Source organism: Platichthys flesus, chromosome 6 (assembly GCF_949316205.1).
Source record: "Platichthys flesus chromosome 6, fPlaFle2.1, whole genome shotgun sequence".
In the NCBI taxonomy this organism is placed as follows: domain Eukaryota; kingdom Metazoa; phylum Chordata; class Actinopteri; order Pleuronectiformes; family Pleuronectidae; genus Platichthys; species Platichthys flesus.
The window spans coordinates 5,416,339-5,436,109 of NC_084950.1; the positions used below are offsets into that span (position 1 = coordinate 5,416,339).

The 19,771-nt window shown below is 41.8% G+C and overlaps 4 protein-coding genes across 4 annotated transcripts; 3 read left to right on the forward strand and 1 right to left on the reverse strand.

Moving 5' to 3' along the window:
• Positions 1-64: 64 nt before the first annotated feature.
• On the forward strand, positions 65-5,334 carry ndufa9a (NADH:ubiquinone oxidoreductase subunit A9a). Its single transcript, XM_062390575.1, has 11 exons — positions 65-175; positions 1,335-1,508; positions 1,596-1,693; positions 1,812-1,903; positions 2,030-2,171; positions 2,973-3,075; positions 3,210-3,280; positions 3,688-3,764; positions 3,880-3,975; positions 4,872-4,938; positions 5,053-5,334. The coding sequence occupies exons 1-11, from the start codon at positions 121-123 to the stop codon at positions 5,221-5,223; spliced, it is 1,146 nt and encodes a 381-aa protein (XP_062246559.1). The 5' UTR covers positions 65-120; the 3' UTR covers positions 5,224-5,334.
• A 592-nt stretch (positions 5,335-5,926) lies between these two features.
• LOC133955024 (RIB43A-like with coiled-coils protein 2) lies at positions 5,927-10,092 on the forward strand. Its single transcript, XM_062389662.1, has 8 exons — positions 5,927-5,970; positions 7,291-7,561; positions 7,651-7,732; positions 8,160-8,465; positions 8,556-8,674; positions 9,016-9,192; positions 9,300-9,466; positions 9,551-10,092. The coding sequence occupies exons 1-8, from the start codon at positions 5,927-5,929 to the stop codon at positions 9,618-9,620; spliced, it is 1,236 nt and encodes a 411-aa protein (XP_062245646.1). The 3' UTR covers positions 9,621-10,092.
• Positions 10,093-10,559: 467 nt separating this feature from the next.
• ribc2 (RIB43A domain with coiled-coils 2) lies at positions 10,560-13,624 on the forward strand. Its single transcript, XM_062389664.1, has 6 exons — positions 10,560-10,676; positions 10,795-10,876; positions 11,690-11,995; positions 12,086-12,204; positions 13,104-13,280; positions 13,388-13,624. The coding sequence occupies exons 1-6, from the start codon at positions 10,560-10,562 to the stop codon at positions 13,622-13,624; spliced, it is 1,038 nt and encodes a 345-aa protein (XP_062245648.1).
• On the reverse strand, positions 13,319-18,433 carry ada2a (adenosine deaminase 2a). Its single transcript, XM_062390543.1, has 10 exons — positions 18,191-18,433; positions 17,702-18,011; positions 16,915-17,134; positions 16,359-16,572; positions 16,146-16,273; positions 15,922-16,012; positions 15,553-15,661; positions 14,844-15,001; positions 14,558-14,760; positions 13,319-14,472 (listed from the first exon to the last, which is right to left on the reverse strand). Exons 2-10 carry the CDS (start codon positions 18,006-18,008, stop codon positions 14,367-14,369), a joined length of 1,536 nt encoding a protein of 511 aa, XP_062246527.1. The 5' UTR covers positions 18,009-18,011; positions 18,191-18,433; the 3' UTR covers positions 13,319-14,366.
• Between the last annotated feature and the right edge of the window lie 1,338 nt (positions 18,434-19,771).

The following is a 19,771-nucleotide window of genomic DNA, read 5'->3' on the forward strand; positions in this document are numbered from 1 at the left end:
ATAAAAACACAAAAAAAACGCTGATATTTTTGGCCCTTGTTTTTTTTTTTGCGTCACTGTCCAGCGCCTCGTAGACGTTTCTCGTGTTTTGACTCGAACGGGACGCCGTAGTCGGGGAAGATGGCGGCCATAGCATTGGTTAGCCGTCCGGCTAATGTCCTTCCAAAGATTTGCAGTGAGTATCCTCTGATCCGTCGCCAGAGCTCGTGTAGAAGTGTGTGTTAGAACATACTAGAGACGATCTGTTCGTCTGTGTGATCACATCTCTGCCCGCGTGTTCACACTGATCACACGGATCCAGTGACCTTGCTAACCGGCTAAACACCTGCTAGCACCTCAGCTAGCTGCTAGCTCCCAGTTAGACCTGTGCAGCACTTTAATGGTAATTAACAGTGTAAAGCTGAAGGCTAGCATCGATGTGTGGAACTATAACTGAAGGGTGAAGCTTAGTTAAAGTTTAGTTCCAGTGTTGGTCAGTGTGTCCTCTCCGCTTGGCCACCGTGACGTGACGTGTGGTCGAGACACTCACAACACTGTGTTTTAAGATCCAACGTCTCAGTTGTTGGTTCTTAGTTTGGATGATAATTTGATTGATTGATTGATTGATTGATTGATTGATATCAAGCTGTCAGCGTCTTAAGATAAAAGATAACTGGTGTGTTGTTGATATTGATTTGCTTACGTCTTCTCTTACTGGGTGCTGCCTCGTACATTCAATGTGATGTACGCTGAAGTGGTAGTTTCCCCATCAGCCTCCAGTACATGTGTGATTCTGCTTACTTCAGTCAAACAGAGGGGTTTCCTCACTTCCTGTAGGTGTTCTCTCAGCTGTTGAATCTGTCAGGCTCCTCTCTTGACCTCGCCTCGTCCTTTCTGACCTGCAGGAGTAAACTCTAGAGATGCTTGTCCATGAAAGTCCCCATCTTCCTCCAGCATATTTCTAACCCCCTTCTGATTATCAACTCAAGCTCTTGACCAGAACCTGCATGGTTTTATTCACTGCAGTGCTGCCACATGTTTGGGTGATTTTAATCTTAATCTTTTTGCAGGAGGAAGCAGATGTTAAAGTGCTCATTGAGAATACAATGCGTCAAACTGAGGTGTCATTCTATTTGATAGTATTCACACCAACAGATGTATAAGAAACACATCTCAGTTTAAGACCTTTACAGTTGAAGGACACCACAATCCGTTTCATGAAAGACTGAACCCACATTGAAGCAGGATTCATTGCATGGCCTAGGTTTTAGATTGCAGTAAGTTTAGTTCCCTGAATGCAATCCTCCCTTTTGATCCTGACCAAACGCTGCCTGTGTTCCTCTCCCTTTCGATAGGTAGCTGCTCCCCTGCTGTGTTGTCAGCTGCCTGCGTGTCCACGGGCCAGCAGAGGAAGCTGCACCATGCCGTCATCCCCAAAGGGAAAGGAGGGCGCTCCTCTTCAAGCGGAATAGCAGCCACGGTGTTTGGTGCTTCAGGTTTCCTGGGCCGATATGTGGTCAGCCGGCTGGGTGAGTTTAAAAATACAACATTATACTGATGCTTGACTATGTACACACCTATATTTACTTAATATTGTACATGCTGATGATTTGCAGGTCGAATGGGCTCTCAGATTGTAATCCCACACCGTTGTGATCAGTATGACCTCATGTACTTCAGGCCCATGGGTGACCTGGGACAAATCATTTTCATGGTGAGATTTGGACTTGGCACATTTCTCAGACTTAGTACTCCTCTACTGGTGAAATCAAGTATTTAGGAGCCTTGAATAAAAATGTAAAATGTGGTGCCTGTGTTCTGTCTGGTGGCAGGAGTGGGATGCCAGGAACAAAGACTCGATGAAGCGTGCTCTGGAGAACTCTAACGTGGTCATCAACCTGGTGGGCAGAGAGTGGGAGACCAGGTATTAAAGCATGTGATTCATATTCAGTTCTGTCAATTGATTTCTAATCCTGTCCCACAATGGAAAACTTTGTAATTATAAGTTAACATTCATGGCTTTTACCTCTTTCCCTCTTTTTGTGTGAAGGAACTATTGCTTCGAGGACGTCTTCGTTTCCATCCCTCAGCAGATTGCCAAGGCAGCCAGAGAGGCCGGCATCACTAAACTCGTCCACATGTCTCACCTCAACGCTGACATACGCAGCCAGTCCAAGTACCTGAGGAACAAGGTGAGCTGTTTCTCTACATAATGCACATCAGTCCCACTCCTAACATTTACCTAAACCTCGTGTTAGAGCTGCAGTGTTTGTTTTTTGTTTTTTCTGCCAGCTGCGGTACTTTTAGGCTTCATCCACACTAATATGTTTTAGTTTTAAAGTGCATCACTTCTGATATGTTTATGTCTGGCACATACACTACTCTGAAGATTGAGTCCCTTTAAAGAGAGACGCAGCTGAGCCTATGAAACCACTTAGGGATTGTGTTTGAGTGCAGATGTCAGAAAATAAAGACTTGAAAAATGATCCGCCACATTCTCCTCCTGAGCGGGTCTTACCAGTTTTCATGCAGCTACCTGTTGTGAATGTTGAGTGCATCACACACTTTACACCTTGACACCTCGTCACCGGTCCAACAAACGAAGTCCCTGCTCTTGTTTCTTGCTGATAGTATTTTCTTCAACTAAGAAACCACCTGTAAAATACACATTCTGCTTCCTGTTTCCACTGACACACACACACCGACCAGTGTCTGTGAATGTCGGTTTAAAAAGGAAGTCTGATGAAGCTGTAGAACTTTGTCCCGTTATCTAATAACACCTTTGTTTATTTTCTGTACATTAAATGTGGTTAAGGTGCTTGACCTTGTTTGTCAGTCATTGACACTTTGGTATATCATCTGTATAACATGTGTTTATATGGGTGCAGAGCCAAAGACATATTTCCCACTTTGTATGGCTACATTAACATGTGAAGAAGGTTTGTAGGTTTTAAATCCAGGTGATCATTGTGCGTCATGTTCCTTTACCACAGGCTGTCGGAGAGAACGCAGTGAGAGACGAGTTCCCTGAGGCGATCATCATGAAGCCTGCTGAGATCTATGGGAGGGAGGACAGATTCTTCAACTACTTCGCAAGTACGAAGTTGTTTGTTTGTTTGTGAATGAGACCATTTCAAAGTTTTGGATTACTTTACTGTTCTAGAATTTAAATAACTCCCTCCACGTCTCACAGTTAGCCAGTCTCATGTTTGGCTTTAATCCTGTTTCAGACATGCGCTGGTTTGGAAACGCTGTTCCACTCATTGGCATGGGGAAGAAGACGGTGAAGCAGCCGGTTCATGTAAGGGACCTTTGTGATCTACAGTCGATTCTAATCAGGCCACATTTGCATGTAGATCAGTAACTGAAGACTCTGTAGCTTCACGTGGTTGATTCAGTTTCCATTGACATTTGATGACAGGATGTTTTAACATGTAGCAGACACAGTGAGGGGACATTATTGGTCATATGTTGTTATTCCCAAATTTAAGTCACAGTTCAGTTTGGTGGCATCATCTTAATCCTATTGGTTCTAAGCAGTATCACATTAACTATTGACAAATCAATTAATTCGTAGGTAGAAGTCGTAGTCGACGAAGTAAACTGCCTCACTTATGTTGTATGTTACATGTTGACCCAGTCAGAAGGACATGAAGTTACTTTGGACACTGAACTGAACTGAACTCTACTCTCCATCTCCTCCCTCAGGTGGTGGATGTAGCCAAGGCCATCATCAATGCTGTCAGAGACCCTGACGCTAATGGAAAGACCTTCCAACTCGTTGGGTAGGTTTGAGGACTTGAGTCATCAGGTTCAGCAAAGACAAGTGTTTGGGAACCTTATTCAGTGATTGAATGTGATTTTATTAAGACATTGTTTTTGTCTTGTGTTGTTGCGCAGCCCGAACCGTTACCTCCTTCATGACCTGGTGGAGTACATCTACGCTGTGGCACACAGACCTTTTGTGCCCTACCCCCTGCCCCGTCCTCTCTATCAGTAAGTTCCCTCAACCTGGTAAATGTTCTACATTTATATCGTGCTTCTCCAGTCTAATCGACCACATTCATCCACTCACACACACATTAATGCAGCACCTTTTCTATTTCACGTCATTCACAACTGTCAGGGGAAATTTGTGGATCAAACCACAGGGGTTTTCAAACCGCTCTACCTCCTGACCCACAGCCACCCTGTTGTGAAGAAATATTTTAATATGTGGCCTCATTGAGTTTGAATATTTATCTGATGAACGTATGTCTCAAACAAAAATGGTTGCAACACTTTCTGTAGACGTTTCAAGAATCAAAGCACTCCAGCGTGTCTGATGATCAAATCCATTCTTTTGTTTAAAAGTTTCATTTTATTATGAAATACTTGCAGGAGTGGAAGTAACAAATGAATATTGTGCATTGAACAGATAAAGTGGCATAACTGCCATTGTGTATATTTATGCTCGTATATTCAACTTTTTACTGTCATGTATGTATATGTCAGTGATGTGTTAAGTGTACAAGCTACTGGATGATCTGAATTTCCCTCGGGATTAATAAAGTATCCATCTATCTATCTATCTATCTATCTTTACAGAGATTGCTAAACTAATAAATATTTTCATTTGAACATTTCATTGAGCTATAAATATGACCTATGTCAATGGGGTTATTGGAAGATATCAGGGTTGTAGATCTTGGCTTACGTTTGGAATTAAAAAGTAATCTTATGCTGGAGAAGGTTGGTGAGCGCTGCTCTATGTGGTGAGCGCTGCTCTATGTGGTGAGCGCTGCTCTATGTGGTGAGCGCTGCTCTATGTGGTGAGCGCTGCTCTATGTGTTGTCTTTAAGCTCCAGTTGTTGCTGCACACTGACGTCATTGTGACTGTTGTTTCTTTTCAGCCTCGCTGCTAAGTTTTTTGCAATGAATCCTTTTGAGCCTTGGACGACCCCTGACAAAATCGACAGGGTGAGAAAACCACGACTGTCGACCTTCTACTCACATTATTGATATTTCTGCTTATCCCAGTTAAAAAAAATAATCACGGACTAATTCCCCTCTGCATATTTTTCTTTCTTCCAGTTTCACATAACAGACATGAAGTACCCAGGACTTCCTGGTCTGGAGGATCTCGGGATCACACCTTCCACTGTAGAACAAAAGGCGATCGAGATTCTGCGTCGCCATCGCCGGTTCCGTTACCTGGAGGCTGACCTGGAAGACGCCAAGCCCGCCAAGACGGTCAACTACTAAACCTGTAGAGAAATGTCCCCATCGCTCCGGCAGTCAGAGGAGACCTCTGCTATTGTCAGTAACATATATTCTGTACATAAATAAAAAATTATCCTTTAAGGGTTTCCTTGATTTCACTGTTCTTCATGCGTTCATTGTGATTGTTGTCATTAGACGTGATGTTACAATGACAGAGTCCCTGAAGAGAATTCACCTGTTTTCACATACTATGACATTTCTGAGTTTTATCAATCCCATTTTATTTGTATAGCCCATATTCACAAATCACAGTTAGTCTCAGGGCTTTAACAAGGTGTGACATCCTCTGTTCTTAACCCTCAATGAGAGTAAGTGTAAAAACTACTAAAATAAAAACTCATAACAGGGTAAAGGAAGGTAGAAGACTCAGAGAGAGCCACATGTGAGGAATCCCATACCAAGGACGGACACAAGTGCTATAGATACGTGTAACAAGAACATCAGAAAGATAAGATAAGGGTATTTGCAGCATAGATTAGAATAAACAGTTTCAAGCATAATGGAATATAAATGAATTGATGGATTATTGTCAGCAATGCTAGATTATCAGAGTAGAAATATTGCATATCAAGCAGTCTTTTGATCATAGTCCACGATACAAGATCCAACATTATTTGATACCTGACTGATTTAGTGAAATCTATGAATCCATCTCACTGGTCCCACTCAGAGGCCGATTTGCATGATGGGAGTTGTAGGATCCAGTGGTTTTTGGATCCAGCCCCACAGGTGAAATATCCCATCAACTGAGGCACCTGTTCCTCATCAGAGACCCGGAGCGTGTCAGTGTCTCTGTCTCTGTGTGTCTGTGAGCTGCTCGGCTAAGTGAGGTGCTGTCCAGGCGTCAGTGTGTGTCAGGATGAGGTTAGCGTGGATCAACCGACCTGTCGGTTATGTGAATCAAGCTGCAGCACATTGCACAAACTCATAGATATCAGTCTCCTAAATCTAGTTCAAGATCCATAGATTATTTCCTGGTAAATTAATGAAAACCGTGCAGTTTTGAAGAAAGTAGAAAAAACACTATCCTTTGTGTGGATCTGTGTCACACTGTAATGGCTTCTGTCTTGGCCCATGTCTCATCCTCCAGCCAAGTTTCATAGAAATCAGATTGGTAGATGTTGTGTAATCCTGCTGTAGTGATCACACACTGATCAATACATCACTGTTCTGTTTTCCAGGGCAAAGAGCTGAAGAACAGACTGACAGAAAGATGCCTTGAGATTAAAGATGACAAACTTCTAATGCAGGAATGTTCTGGTCAAAGATGGGAAGTCGAAAACATAGTCAAAGCCTTTTAAAAAGTGTGTGTGTGTGTGTGTGTGTGTGTGTGTGTGTGTGTGTGTGTGTGTGTGTGTGTGTGTGTGTGTGTGTGTGTCCCAACAAGAGGTGAAGAAAATAAGGTATAAAATACTAAGTTTAATAAATGTGACTGATCTAAATTGTGTCTTGTCCCCATTTTGTAAATCTTGAGTTCTGAATTGACTTTACCTTTATAGATTTATTTTACATATTGTGTGTCCACAGCACAGCTGCAAATCGTTTTCACAATTTAATAAGCAAAGGTCAGAAAGACGTTGTGATTCTCATTGGTATGAATTGACTTTGGAAAAACACCTAAGGATTTCAATTTAGAAAAATAAGTGAGCAAATCCAATATTGTTTAGATCTTCTTCTGCCGTCCAAACTCTTACAGCCTCATCTACAGCTGCTGTTTTGATGAGAGTTCAGTTTAATGTGTGACCTAACAAAACCAATGCGAACAAATTCTACTTTTACAAGTACTTTTTACTGGAATACTTAAAGTGCAGAAGTTGGTCAAATATCAGGGAAGAACCTATAACTGTCATTTTAAAATTAATTTAGTTAATGTTTCTTGTTACTATATATGACGATGCAGAATTTATAACGTAATAACCAAACCCTCGGTTGTGTAAAAATGTCAGAACGTTTTGTCTGTTGGAGCAACACAGATCTTGGTTGGTTAGTTTGTTTACTCGTTTGTTTGTTTACTTGTTTACAGTCAGGAGGATTTTTTTTCGATCTCAGCGGGAAACAGCGACATCTAACGGAGGCTCTCGAACCTCTGGTTCCTCAGCAACCGGAATGTTTAGGGACACACACGTTTGATCTCGTGGAAAAGACTCGAGCTCCTTGTTTTAACGCAAAGTTTAACTTAACAAACCAGAACCTGCGCGTCAACATGTTTAACGCAGAGTTAGCCTCGGATCGATGGAAGAGGATGGATCTGCAGAGGCGTCGAGACCGAGAGACGGAGAGACGAGAGCGGATCTTCAACGATAAACTGCGCACCATGGGAGTGAGTGACTCTTTAATGCGAGCCAAGCTGAGTGTGCTCACGTGAAATGTGAAAGTGTGTATTTAATTGAGTCACTGTGTGTGTGTCAGGTTGACACTGGAGCTCTGCACGTTCAGGTGGAAGAGAAGAAGAAACGAGAAGAGAAACTCGAGGAGAAACAGAAAGCTCATGGTGAGTTCAGTTAGTTCACGTGACCTGGATTCATCAGCATTTAATTATTATAAATCATAAAAGAGGTGAATTTGTATTAGACTCTTGTTCATGCTGAACCTCACTGTATATGTAGATTTTAATACAGAACATTTAAGGGGAACTACTTCATTATGACACTTATTGCTTGCTCTAATTAAATATTTGCACTAACAACTAATAAATGTAAATATAAATATGTATGGTAAACTATTTTTTTAAACATTAAGATTAAAACATTTTAATTAACTTAACCTTTAAATCTGAAACCATCCCTTTAAAACCTGAGGGAGGTTTGTATTTTGAACATCTCTATACCAGATATACTTACAATTATAAATATTAACAATTTCAAATGATGCCATGTCTGTGTTTGTGTGTTTTTCTCAAATCTGAATCTCTATCGTAGATGCTGAAACGCTCCATAATAGCAAAGTAGCTTTCATTCTCCAACGCAGAGAGGAGAAGAATAAGCGTGCCGTGCAAATAGAAGTCGTCAACTACCGGCAGCAACAACAGCAGCCTCGGAGCCAGCAGGAGTTTGACCTGAACGACACAGACCACAGTACAGACACAGGATTGATGCCTCCTGGTCTTATGGGTGAAGACCCAGAGTTTAAGAACAGGTTGCAGAGGCAGCAGGAACAGATGAGACAGTGGAGCAACCAGCAGCAGAGCGAGCGGGCGACAGAGAGGAACCAGCAAACGCTTGAAAGTAAGTTTGTCTGATCCCACTGAGGATACACGGGCTCGGTTCATACACAGGAAACACAGCCTCACTTTCACCCTCTCCTCCGGCCTCCAGAGCTGCTCTACGATCAGAAGAGAGTCGAGATGGACAACAGAGCTCTGCAGCTTCAGAGCCTGGAGATGGAGAGGAGCAGGGCAGAAGCCGTTGCCACTAAAGAGTTCAATCTGGCCAAGGTATGTCATTCATGTAATCACATTTTTAAAATGCTTCAACCAACAAAGGAGGAATCTCGGAAACACACTGAGATAAAAACATTTTAGCTGCATTAATGAGACCCCAAGTAACTTACTGAGCAACAGCGCCCTCTGAAGCCATGTTGATGCAGCTATTTTAAGGTTAAAAAACGAACGAAGATTTATATCGTTGCTTTAAGGACACTTAACTTTTATGCCTAGTTCCAGCTGCTCCTCCAATACATGTTTTTGAAGTTTTTTTTAGTTTAAGCTGAGAATTGAATTTAACTCAAATGATATTGTCAATCCCTCTCATTTTCACTTTGTGTGTTGTGTCATAGATTGAAGAGAAGCGCCGTCAGCAAAGTTATGATGACGACAACAGAGGTCTGGATATCAATCCTGCCCTGGGCAGGTGGGGAGTACCTGGTCTCTGTCCAGGCTCTGATCTGAGAGGCCCTACAGAGACACTGGAGCAGGTCCTCCAGTTCCAGAGAAAGCAAATAGAGGAGAAAAAGGTAAAACTGCAACAAATGACGCTCAAAACACACACATGCTCTTTTTGATAATTTATTTAGAAAACCAGTAAGAACCTGTCTCATGTATGTTCTCTGTTCGTCTGTAGAGGATCGAATTAGAGAACAAGCGAGAGGAGGAGCAACACGATTGTGTTCGCTTGGCCTCTGCTCGCTCTGCTCTGCTATTAGAGAGGAAGCAGGTGAAACTGAGCAAGCAGATGAGACGAGACCAGGAGAGCTCCAACTTCCAACTGGCCGAACTACACAGACAACAGTCAGTAACACTTAGAAAACACTTCTTCTTTAAACTCCAAACAGAGTGCACCGTCTTACTGTGTCTCTAAACTCTCATTCTAAGGAAACTGGACCTTGAAAGAGGAAGCGTGCACGAAAGCTTCTTCTCCAAGTTCAACACCTGCAGCAGATGATGGACGAAGTGGAGAAGTACCGACGACAGGGCTCCCTGATAACAACAGAATCAACTGACCCACAGTCAATAGACAGCTGTTTAGTTATTTAAAATTGAGTTCATAACCTTTAAACATGTCTGAGTGATGCTGAAAAGTTGCTCATAATTCTCTTGGCTATCCTGCAAAAATACTTTTAATGTTTATCAGGCAGTTTAAAAAAATATAAATACATTTCTTGTACTGTTTACAAGATGACAGTGCACCAGTGTGGTAGAGGGATGTTAAAATCAAAATGCCTGTTATTTTATAGTAAATAATGTAATTATTGATTTATATAATGATTTATGTTGCTGGAATGTTTGATTTGGTCTTTCCTCTCTGTAAACTTTACTTACTGTGAATTCTCTGACCGATATAATGTGTAAGAGTTGGTTTGCACGATATCTTATGTGAGATTTCAATATGTTATCACAATAAAGCAAAAAATACACTGGACTACTCTATTACTGTATCACAATAAAGTTCCAAGTCTGGTTCAAGTGTTTAATTAATTGAACTCTGGTCATGGTGATTAAAACATTCAAACCCTGACATGGAGCTTGTCCTTCTCGGAGATCTACAGTTACAAGAAAAAGTAAGTGAACCCTAAGAAATGTCTGCATTTAAATGTGTAGAACGTGTCTTGAAATGTGCTCATTTTAATCCAAATTGAAATTGCAGTTGCTCCTCCCGAAAAAAAGGAGTGCATCATAGCACCTTCTTAAGCTCTTTATAGTTTTCTCAGACAACATTGGAAGGATGTCTGCTTTGAATTAGAACCTATGATCTGACCTTTCACCTTTGATGATGGAGGTGCTTCTGGACTTGTGATTTGTTCCTCAGGTTTCTGTTGCACGGTAGCGTTATGATCAGGGGGTTAAAGTCGAGGAAAATCTAAAAAACAGTCTGTGCTTCAAAATGTTTATTGTTGAAACCGTTGAAGAACGAATTGCGAAGGCGAGTCTGCAGAGACGTCGCGATGAAGAGGCCAAAAGAAGGGAGAGGATCTTTAACGACAAATTCAGGATCACTGGAGTAAGAGGCTAAAACACCTTAGTGAAGCTATGAGCATGCTAACGTGCAGTGCTAATTATGGAGACGTGTATTTAAATGAACATTTCAGTTGATATTTGTTTTGCTGTTCGCTCGTCAGGTTGACAAGGAAGCTCTGGACATGCAGGTGGAAGAGAAGAAGAAACTAAAAGAGGCAGAAGAAGAGAAACAAAAGGTTCAAGGTGAGTTCATTAGTTCATGTGACCTGGTTTCATTGGCTCTGAGCAGTTGGTGCGATGTGAGGATCTGACGCAGAGGAAACGATCCAGTTGAGAATAAGAACCCGACTGATACGGACATTTTGGGGCTGATACCTAAGACAATGATCGCTAACATGTGGTTATCAAACCCAAAACATAGAAATGTAATTGAGGCTTCATATGTCAACTCTGCTTTTTGTATTCTGTGAAATTGAAATATTTAAAAATATAAATATTTTGATATTGGCGCATACCAATTATTAGCCGAATTATATATTGGTTGCGCAATAAAAGGTTTGAATATAATCCTATTTTATGACTTGGAGGTTAAACCTATTCATATATTATAGTTGATTTACTAAAACAAATGTATGATCTTACGTAGTTAATATTCATGTTAACAGATATTTACACGTTTTTATATTTAAAATCTTTACATCCTTAAAACAATATTAACTGTTCAATTTAAACCCATCCAGACAATTTTATATGGGTTGGTTTATTCTGAACTGACCAATCAGTTCTAGATTGTTATTTAACTGTTTGAAGGATGCCGTGCAGGAACATGTAAGTATTCAACTAGGTCAACACAATCTTGACAAATCGATCCAATACTTTAACGTCTAAATCTTTCACTATCACTTAGTCAAAACCGAATCCAATAATAACAATAGGAGGTTTGTGTGTTGAACATCTGTATAACCATATATTAACACTTACATTTATAGACATTCATAATTTCTAATGATGCAACGATGTCTGTGTGTGATCTTTTTCCATCGCTCTACACCGTAGATGCTGAAACGCTCCATAATAGCAAAGTAGCTTGCATTCTCCAACACAAAGAGGAGAAGAATAAGCGTGCCGTGCAAATGGACCTCGTCAGCTCCTGGCAGCAGCACCAGCAGCCTCGGAGCCAGCAGGAGTTTGACCTGAACGACACCGACCCCAGTGGAGAAACACGAATGATGCCTCCTGGTCTTATGGGTGAAGACCCAGAGTTTAAGAACAGGTTGCAGAGGCAGCAGGAGCAGATCAGACAGTGGAGCGACCAGCAGCAGAGCGAGCGGGCGACAGAGAGGAACCAGCAAACACTAGAAAGTAAGTTTGTCTGATCCCACTGAGGATACACAGGCTCGGTTCATACACAGGAAACACAGCCTCACTTTCACCCTCTCCTCCGGCCTCCAGAGCTGCTCTACGATCAGAAGAGAGTCGAGATGGACAACAGAGCTCTGCAGCTTCAGAGCCTGGAGATGGAGAGGAGCAGGGCAGAAGCCGTTGCCACTAAAGAGTTCAATCTGGCCAAGGTAAGTCATTAAAGTCACCGCTCACTCATTAAGACTGTTTGAGGAAGTTGGTAAAACTTGCTTTGAAAACATCTTTAACCAACGAAGGAGGGCTAATGTTTGAAAACACTCTGAGATGCACATATTTTAGCTGCTGGTTCATTTAATGCTTCACTAAGATGTGATTGATTCTGTTCCATGTCTGAGAATTTAAGTGTTCCAGGCTTCCTGAACCAGATGAGCTGCTGCTGTAACCAAAACACCAAACTCCTTTTAGAATTATTCATATTTTAAGTTTCCTCACTGAATATCAAAGATAAACACGTTTTTTTAACGGAGCCTAAAAGGTTTTTGCTTTTTTAATCTAATAAGAAAAAGTTATTATCTTGTGGGAACAAGTTATTTATTTTTATGTTTGTATTTTGATCCCTCAGATGCACACACGCACCAGATTTGTATCATATCATGGAGAACACTCAGTCAGTTTTCAAGTGTTATTTTTCATCTGGGAATAGAGACACAGGACTGTCAGCAATCTTTTGCTGTGCACACTAAAGCGCGACAGGCTCAGGGGATAGAATGATTATGTTCCAATCATAATATTTGAGAATTGAAAAAACTCTTAAAAGCTAAAACACAACTTAGTGTTGTCCTCAAAGCATCGGCCGGTCTTGTCTTCACTATGCAGATAGACTCACTCAAGTTAGACAGAGCAGGAACAGATGTTCAGAGTGAGGGGTGGGAATGCTTTTCAAACTTCCATTGTATGAGGAGTAAATATAGATATTTAATGACTAATGACAACTGCCTTTCTGTGGTAATGTTGTGTCAAACTTAATGAAGTTCAAGCTGAGAATTGAATTTAACTCAACTGATATTGTTGATCATTCTCTCATTTTCACTCTGTGTGTTTGTCAAAGATTGAAGAGAAGCGCCGTCAGCAAAGTTATGATGACGACAACAGAGGTCTGGATATCAATCCTGCCCTGGGCAGGTGGGGAGTACCTGGTCTGTGTCCAGGCTCTGATCTGAGAGGCCCTACAGAGACACTGGAGCAGGTCCTCCAGTTCCAGAGAAAGCAAATAGAGGAGAAAAAGGTAAAACTGCAACAAATGACGCTCAAAACACACAAATGCTCTTTTTGATCATTTATTTAGAAAACCTGTAAGAACCTGTCTCATGTCTGTTCTCTGTTCGTCTGTAGAGGACTGAATTAGAGAACAAGCGAGAGGAGGAGCAACACGATCGTGTTCGCCTGGCCTCTGCTCGCTCTGCTCTGCTATTAGAGAGGAAGCAGGTGAAACTGAGCAAGCAGATGAGTCAACACATGGAGAGCACCAACCTCCAACTGGCCGAACTACACAGACAACAGTCAGTAACATTTAGAAAACACTTCATCTTTAAACTTCACACAGAGTGCACCGTCTCACTGTGTCTCTAAACTCTCATTCTAAGGAAACCGGGCCTTGAAAGAGGAAGCGACCTGGAGAGCTTCTTCAAGTTCAACACCTGCAGCAGATGATGGACGAAGTGGAGAAGTACCCGAGCCAAGAGTAGGACAGACACTCTTTTCCTCTGAGCCTGAGTGGAACATGAGAGTCGACCACAGCTGACAGCTCCAGTTACCAACGAGTACACAACCCCCCCTCCTGTACTCCTCACTGTACCTTGGGAGGAAGGGACTGAGGCATTTTACATAAGCCAAGACCCTTTCATATACCCATGACAGCTAAAAAATATATATAAATGATCAATAAAAACGACATACTACTCAAGTAAAGAAACATCCCATTTCAACAAACTACCGAGCACACTCTATTTCAAAGTTCACACGACACAACTGCCGATTCAAAGGCGATGTAGCTGCGATTGGGGGGGGGGGCTTTGTTGGCAAAGAGAAATCAAACAGTATTTAGCACCTCAATCACAAACATGAATCTTAAAGTGCAAATACAAAAGCAAAGTCTGAATTAAACCCTAAACATAGACATAGCTCAAGCCTGTTTCACACTGGCCAAATCATTTCCCTATCTGATATTATTTGTGCTTTTCCAACTAACGTGCTAAAATGTCACATTTTTGCTCTGGACACAAACCGGCTGTGTTCACATTGATCTTTCCATTTGTAGTCCACCTGAGGTAAGAGTCATTCCTTTGACTGAATAAAATACGCTTTAAAGACATCAAGGCCTTCTCGCTTCAAAGACAGTTTCTGAGATGAACTTATCCCATTTCGTCTGCCACAGAGCCAAAGCTTTCTCCTGTTGATCTGGAGCCAAAGAACTGTACCTGGAGAAACAGACAGGGACACGTCAGAGAGCGTTTCATTGAAGTAAACGTGAAATGTGTTCATCCCACCTGAGCCGATCCTCACCTAATAGAGTTGGTTGCCAGCTGTTTGAGGGAACCCAGGTGGGAGCTCAGCCCACCGAAGCCCACAAAAGCTTCGTAGAAGTCGTACGAGAGGCCGGAGGCACCGAACATGGCCGGGTCGTCCGAACTGATGACCACCGGGTGGCCCTCCGCCATCAGAGCAGCCGCCGGATGGTTCCGCAAATCATTCACCAACATCAGCACCTGAGTGAGGACATGATGAGATGGCATTAAAAATGGAAAAACATTATTCAGTGTAGAGTTCTGTTTGAGAGATGACAGGGCACCTGGTTGGAGATGGGGCAAACTTCCACAGCCACTCCTCTCTTCCTGGATATGTCTTTGGCCACTGGATGGCGTGGTAGAGCAAATCCGTGGCCGATTCGAGACGTGTTGAACAAAAGAGCATCCAGCAGGTTCCGGTCGACCTCCGTGCCCTCGAGGTCTGCGTGGAGTAAAGAGAGATGAATATCAAATGATGCTAAAACACATGGACCGATCTGTTCACGCATTTCATTTGTTTTACTCTTACTGGAGTTCTCATAATAGTGTCTTCTAATCACGATGGGCCAAATACAAAATCCTTAAGTTAAACATTTAAACTTCCTTCTCTAAGATCTACAGTGGAAAGAAAAGGTCGGTGACGCCTTCAGACAGGTCTGAAGGATGTGATGTGCTCAGATTTTAAACAAGTATCACATATTTGAACTAAAGACACAAATCATTGTATTGTTCTCGTCCATATTGACATCATTCCAAAATTCATAGTTTAGACTGGAGAGAGAACGTGAGCCCCTTTTCATCTGGAAATAACAAACCTCAAATCAATAAAAGCAGATTGGAGGTTTGTGCTGTAGCTACTCTTGACTTATAAAAAATACATTTTGAGTCTCTGTTTTTCTCGAGCAGCACCGAAGCATTAAGAGTAAAAAAAAATAGCGTTCTATGCCACACGGTAAAGAATTGACTTCTCATATCAAACACTGATGAACTCACCCGTCTCTCCAGCGTGGAAAAAGAAAGGGAGCGTGACCCCCCTCTCTGCGGGCAGTGATAAGGCCTCTCTGTAGAACCACAGCGGTCGGCCTGTGTCCTCGCGGCCCACCTGCACATCCAGGGACAAAGTGAAACCTTTACATTTGAACTATTTCCCCTTGAAAAAATTCAAGAATCTTGATATAAAAACAGGCACATCTAGGAGGCTGATATCAGAGTGTGATCTGTGCTGCAGCTTTATTTAATTTAAGGGGACTGTTGGGCCTTGGTGTCATTCTGTTTATTAGATAAAGAGAATCCATACAAACTGTGCCCAGGTTCCCTCTGCTGCTCATCACTATTCATCCTATAAGATCTGTTAATACCCACCAGGTCAAAACCAGCCATGATGTCTGGGAAGTCTTTCTGTAGCTTCATGGCCATCTCCACAGCTCCAGTCATCGTGGATACATCCACGCTCCTAAAGAAAACTCTGTGTCAGTGTGATCTGTGACCATGTCTACGTCCTCTGATATCTTCGAGTGAGGGCAACGTGCAGAATGCCATTCAGAGGAATCGGTCATTTTAACTAGAAAGGCTTTCTGAGCAGTCACCTGCTGATTGTGTAGATGATTCTCGCTCCATAGAAGTCTGGGTGGTCGTCTGTGAACCGTCTGGTGACGTCCTGGTAGGTCTTCAGAGTCCAGGCCGAGTCGTGAGTGCTGCCGTCCAGTTCATATATCTGAGTATCAAGAAAAAGTAACTTAGAAAAACAATTATACTAATAGATGGGAGAATACACGTAATACTCAAAGACATCAGCTCACCTGTGGGAGTAAAGCCCGTAGTTCTAAATACATGACGTTGTCCAGGTAGAACTCAGTCAGGCCTTGGTAGTAATAGTCTCTAAAGACGGGAGCATACGTGACCAGACCCCACAGGGCATAGAAGCACTGTTCAAACACGTTCCATACCACATCCTGACTGGGGTAAACACTTTCTGGATCCTGATCCGTGAAGAGCGTCAGGTTATGCAGGATGCTGTGGATATGAAGACACAGTTATGATCTGAATAAAAATTTCCACAACGTTTGTTTCTTGGCATTTCTGTGTAGATGGCCGTCCACACCAAGTCAAAATGTCTTGTAAAGTGGTTCATCTGCAGTGGTGACCTCACACTTCACTGGTGGGTTAAACGAAAATATATTCTCTTTCCAGATTCATATAAGGTCACTGTGACCTTCGACCCTTGGCTAGAGAAATCCAATCACTTCATCTTTGAGTCCCAGTGGCAACTGATCAGAGGTTGAAGAAATTCCATCAAGATATTTGATCAAATCTTGGTTCTATCCGAAGTCTTAGTGGCAGCAGAGTGTGGTTCACCTGTCGTCCAGGTCTGTGGTGTTGCTGGTCTTGGCCCTGAGGTTTTCCAGCAGGTTCCAGGGGGAGCAGCGCGGCAGAGGTTTGGGCAACTGAGATGAGAAGATGAACCTGACGGAGTGGTTGTCGGTGAAGCACATGTAGCAGTGGGGCCGATAGGTTGCGTTCTTCACCAGCCACACTGGATCAGCCATGGAGAAGTCATGGACGTGTAGAGCGCCCCCTGGAGACAGAAAATTATAGAATTATCTCAACATAAAGAACCGGAATACCTACAACAAACCTGACTATCAATTAGGAAGTTTCGTACAAGAGCTTAATTCATCTACTGATAATTGTCTCAATATGTTGACCTGCTTAAAATGTTATGTAGTAAAACATGTTGAGCTTAAAGGTGAAAGTCTTCAATATCCAAACTTTTTAGTTACATGACGAGAAAATCTGCCAACCTTCTTTATTGAGACTAAATTGATGGTGTATTAAAATAGTTGCTTTCCTGTCACTAAACTTAACAGTTAACTAGTTCATTGTTTCAACCGGGATATGCAGTTATGATAAAGACCTGGACCTAATATAAATAGTGACACAGATAAATCTGTGAGGATGAAATCAGCTGTTTTTTATAGACTAATTGATAAATTACTTGGGCTCAAATGTATACTTTTACAAAATGTAATTCATGAAGATACTGATCTTAAACTACAGCTCACGAGCAAACAACTAACCCTCCACTAAGATGACGTGTACCAACCTTCTATAAACACATTGAACACTGTGAGGCTGAAAGTACCTTTAGGCATCTTCTGCAGCAGGCTGAAGATGGGACTGGACCTGATGAGGTCTCTGGCCTTGAAGAAGTGCATGGCGGGGGGGAAGTCTGCTCTTAGAACCTCCCTCTGCTTCATGTTAAGCAGCAGAGCGTCCACACGCTGCTCAGCATCGCTCAGCACCACCTGCCCACCCGTCTGCATGGAGGCCTCCTGCTGGATGAGGGCCTCCCTCTGTCTGGGGTCCGGGATGGAGAGTACCCCGGCCAGGTAGTGCATTGCGAGGAGACAGACCGCCGCCACTTGGGGGCGCTGTAGCTTGACTGCCATGGTCTGGAAGAAGAATGAATGTAAGATAAGACACTGCAAACAGGACAAGTGGTAAAAAGGGGAAGTGAAAGCAGCTGTTGTTTAAAATGAACTTTCACTATTATCTGTAAACAGAGTTAGATTCAATGAGCTGTAGAGAAAAGAGCCGCGACACGACAAACAGTGAATATAAAGCACGTTACCTTCAGTTTCCGCTGCAGGTGAATGTTAAACTCTGTATTTTAAAAGCACAATAAGAAGAACCGACACTGACACGACGCAGTCCGCTGGGAAATACGTGCGTGTTTAACTGGAATCCGTTACTTTACTGCGTAAATATGACGGAAACAACGAAGCTCGAAGCGCAGAAACAAACTACAGTTTACGCACAGCTGGTGTTTACGTGTTTGTTTCTTTACGTCCCAGTGATTTCTCTACTTCCGCTGTTTTGCATCTAAGCCCCGCCTTCTCCTCTGTGATTGGCCAAGACAGAGCTCGCTAGGGCGGCTGAATGGTGGACTTTGGACGCATTAACTGGCCGTAACACAGAGAGTATAGGTTTATGTTTTTTACTTTTTAACTGCGTTACATTTACGCATTTATCAAATGATATAAAATGGAAAAAAAAGAGGAAAAGCTGTTTTTGTAACATGGAATACTGCAATAATATATATGTATGTAATTGTATTATAGATGATAGTATAAATATTTATAATATAATCCCTCACCTGTTGTTTACAGTATTTTTGATATTCAACTATGTTTCCTATTGCAATATTATCTATATTTATACTTGCACAAATACACCACAGCAAATTCCTTATATGTGTAAACCTGCTTGGCAATAAAACTTGATTCTGATTGATCAACAAATTGATTATTATTAAGGTCGTTTTGAGTTTTTCAAATATTAAAGTAGAAGAATAAGATAAAGCATCATCCATTAGTTGTAGACGAGAACAAGGTGCTGTCATTAATAACTGTTCCTGTTTTATTTGTATTTTATTTTCCTTACAATATCAAATTGTTAAAACTATTGTTATTGATATTATCCACACATGTATCATCTATATTGATCGTTTTGAGGGCCATGCAGGTTGGAGCCATCTATCATTATTGCTATTTTATCATTGTGGTTATTATTCAGTTAAATACCTCCCTCACCCGGTCCCAGTGACATGAGGACGAGACACAACCTGCTTTTACAAACTTCACAGACACTATTAATATGTAGATGAACAGATGAATATCAGATATATCAAACATTTTAGAGGTTAAAGAACAAGATGGTTGTTTACTGTTTCTTCTTTCTTCAAATATTCACATGACCTGTGTCAAACCAAGTTGCATTGACGACTCCGCACAATTATCCCCTTTACATAGAAACTGAAAAGTTGCTTTAAGGTTTAACTTGGCTTAAGTCAAATCATTCTAATACCTTTATTCAATAACAATTTGACACATTTCTTATTAAATTCCATACTGATTTTAATCATCTTTTACATAAATGCAAGAATCTTACAGCTTAAGTCCAATTTTCTTTAACCATTCAATCCATTTGTTTAGTGTTATATACTGAGCCGTTTTTTCCTTTTACAATTTAACTCTACAACTTAGCTTAATTAGGCTCAATTAAAGTGCCTTAATTACACGCCTCAACCGCCGATTGCCTCCTCATTAAGCGCGGACAAAAGAATATATTACTTGTTGGCTCACAGGGAGCCCGTGGAAGGAGGCCTGAGGAGCCGCAGCGCTTCCTCCACCCCTGACGTCACATCACATCC

Bases quoted from the DNA above. Each gene is read 5' to 3' on its own strand.
- ndufa9a (XM_062390575.1), top strand. From the start codon at position 121: ATGGCGGCCATAGCATTGGTTAGCCGTCCGGCTAATGTCCTTCCAAAG. The intron at 176-1,334 runs GTGAGTATCCTC...CCCTTTCGATAG, and splicing joins TGTCCTTCCAAAGATTTGCA to GTAGCTGCTCCCCTGCTGTG. The intron at 2,172-2,972 runs GTGAGCTGTTTC...CCTTTACCACAG, and splicing joins CCAAGTACCTGAGGAACAAG to GCTGTCGGAGAGAACGCAGT.
- LOC133955024 (XM_062389662.1), top strand. From the start codon at position 5,927: ATGGGAGTTGTAGGATCCAGTGGTTTTTGGATCCAGCCCCACAG. The intron at 7,562-7,650 runs GTGAGTGACTCT...TGTGTGTGTCAG, and splicing joins ATAAACTGCGCACCATGGGA to GTTGACACTGGAGCTCTGCA. The intron at 8,466-8,555 runs GTAAGTTTGTCT...TCCGGCCTCCAG, and splicing joins GAACCAGCAAACGCTTGAAA to AGCTGCTCTACGATCAGAAG.
- ribc2 (XM_062389664.1), top strand. From the start codon at position 10,560: ATGTTTATTGTTGAAACCGTTGAAGAACGAATTGCGAAGGCGAGTCTG. The intron at 12,205-13,103 runs GTAAGTCATTAA...TGTTTGTCAAAG, and splicing joins AAGAGTTCAATCTGGCCAAG to ATTGAAGAGAAGCGCCGTCA. The intron at 13,281-13,387 runs GTAAAACTGCAA...GTTCGTCTGTAG, and splicing joins AGCAAATAGAGGAGAAAAAG to AGGACTGAATTAGAGAACAA.
- ada2a (XM_062390543.1), bottom strand. From the start codon at position 18,008: ATGGCAGTCAAGCTACAGCGCCCCCAAGTGGCGGCGGTCTGTCTCCTC. The intron at 15,662-15,921 runs GTGGGTATTAAC...CTGGATGTGCAG, and splicing joins TCATGGCTGGTTTTGACCTG to GTGGGCCGCGAGGACACAGG. The intron at 14,473-14,557 runs GTGAGGATCGGC...CTGTTTCTCCAG, and splicing joins CTGGCAACCAACTCTATTAG to GTACAGTTCTTTGGCTCCAG.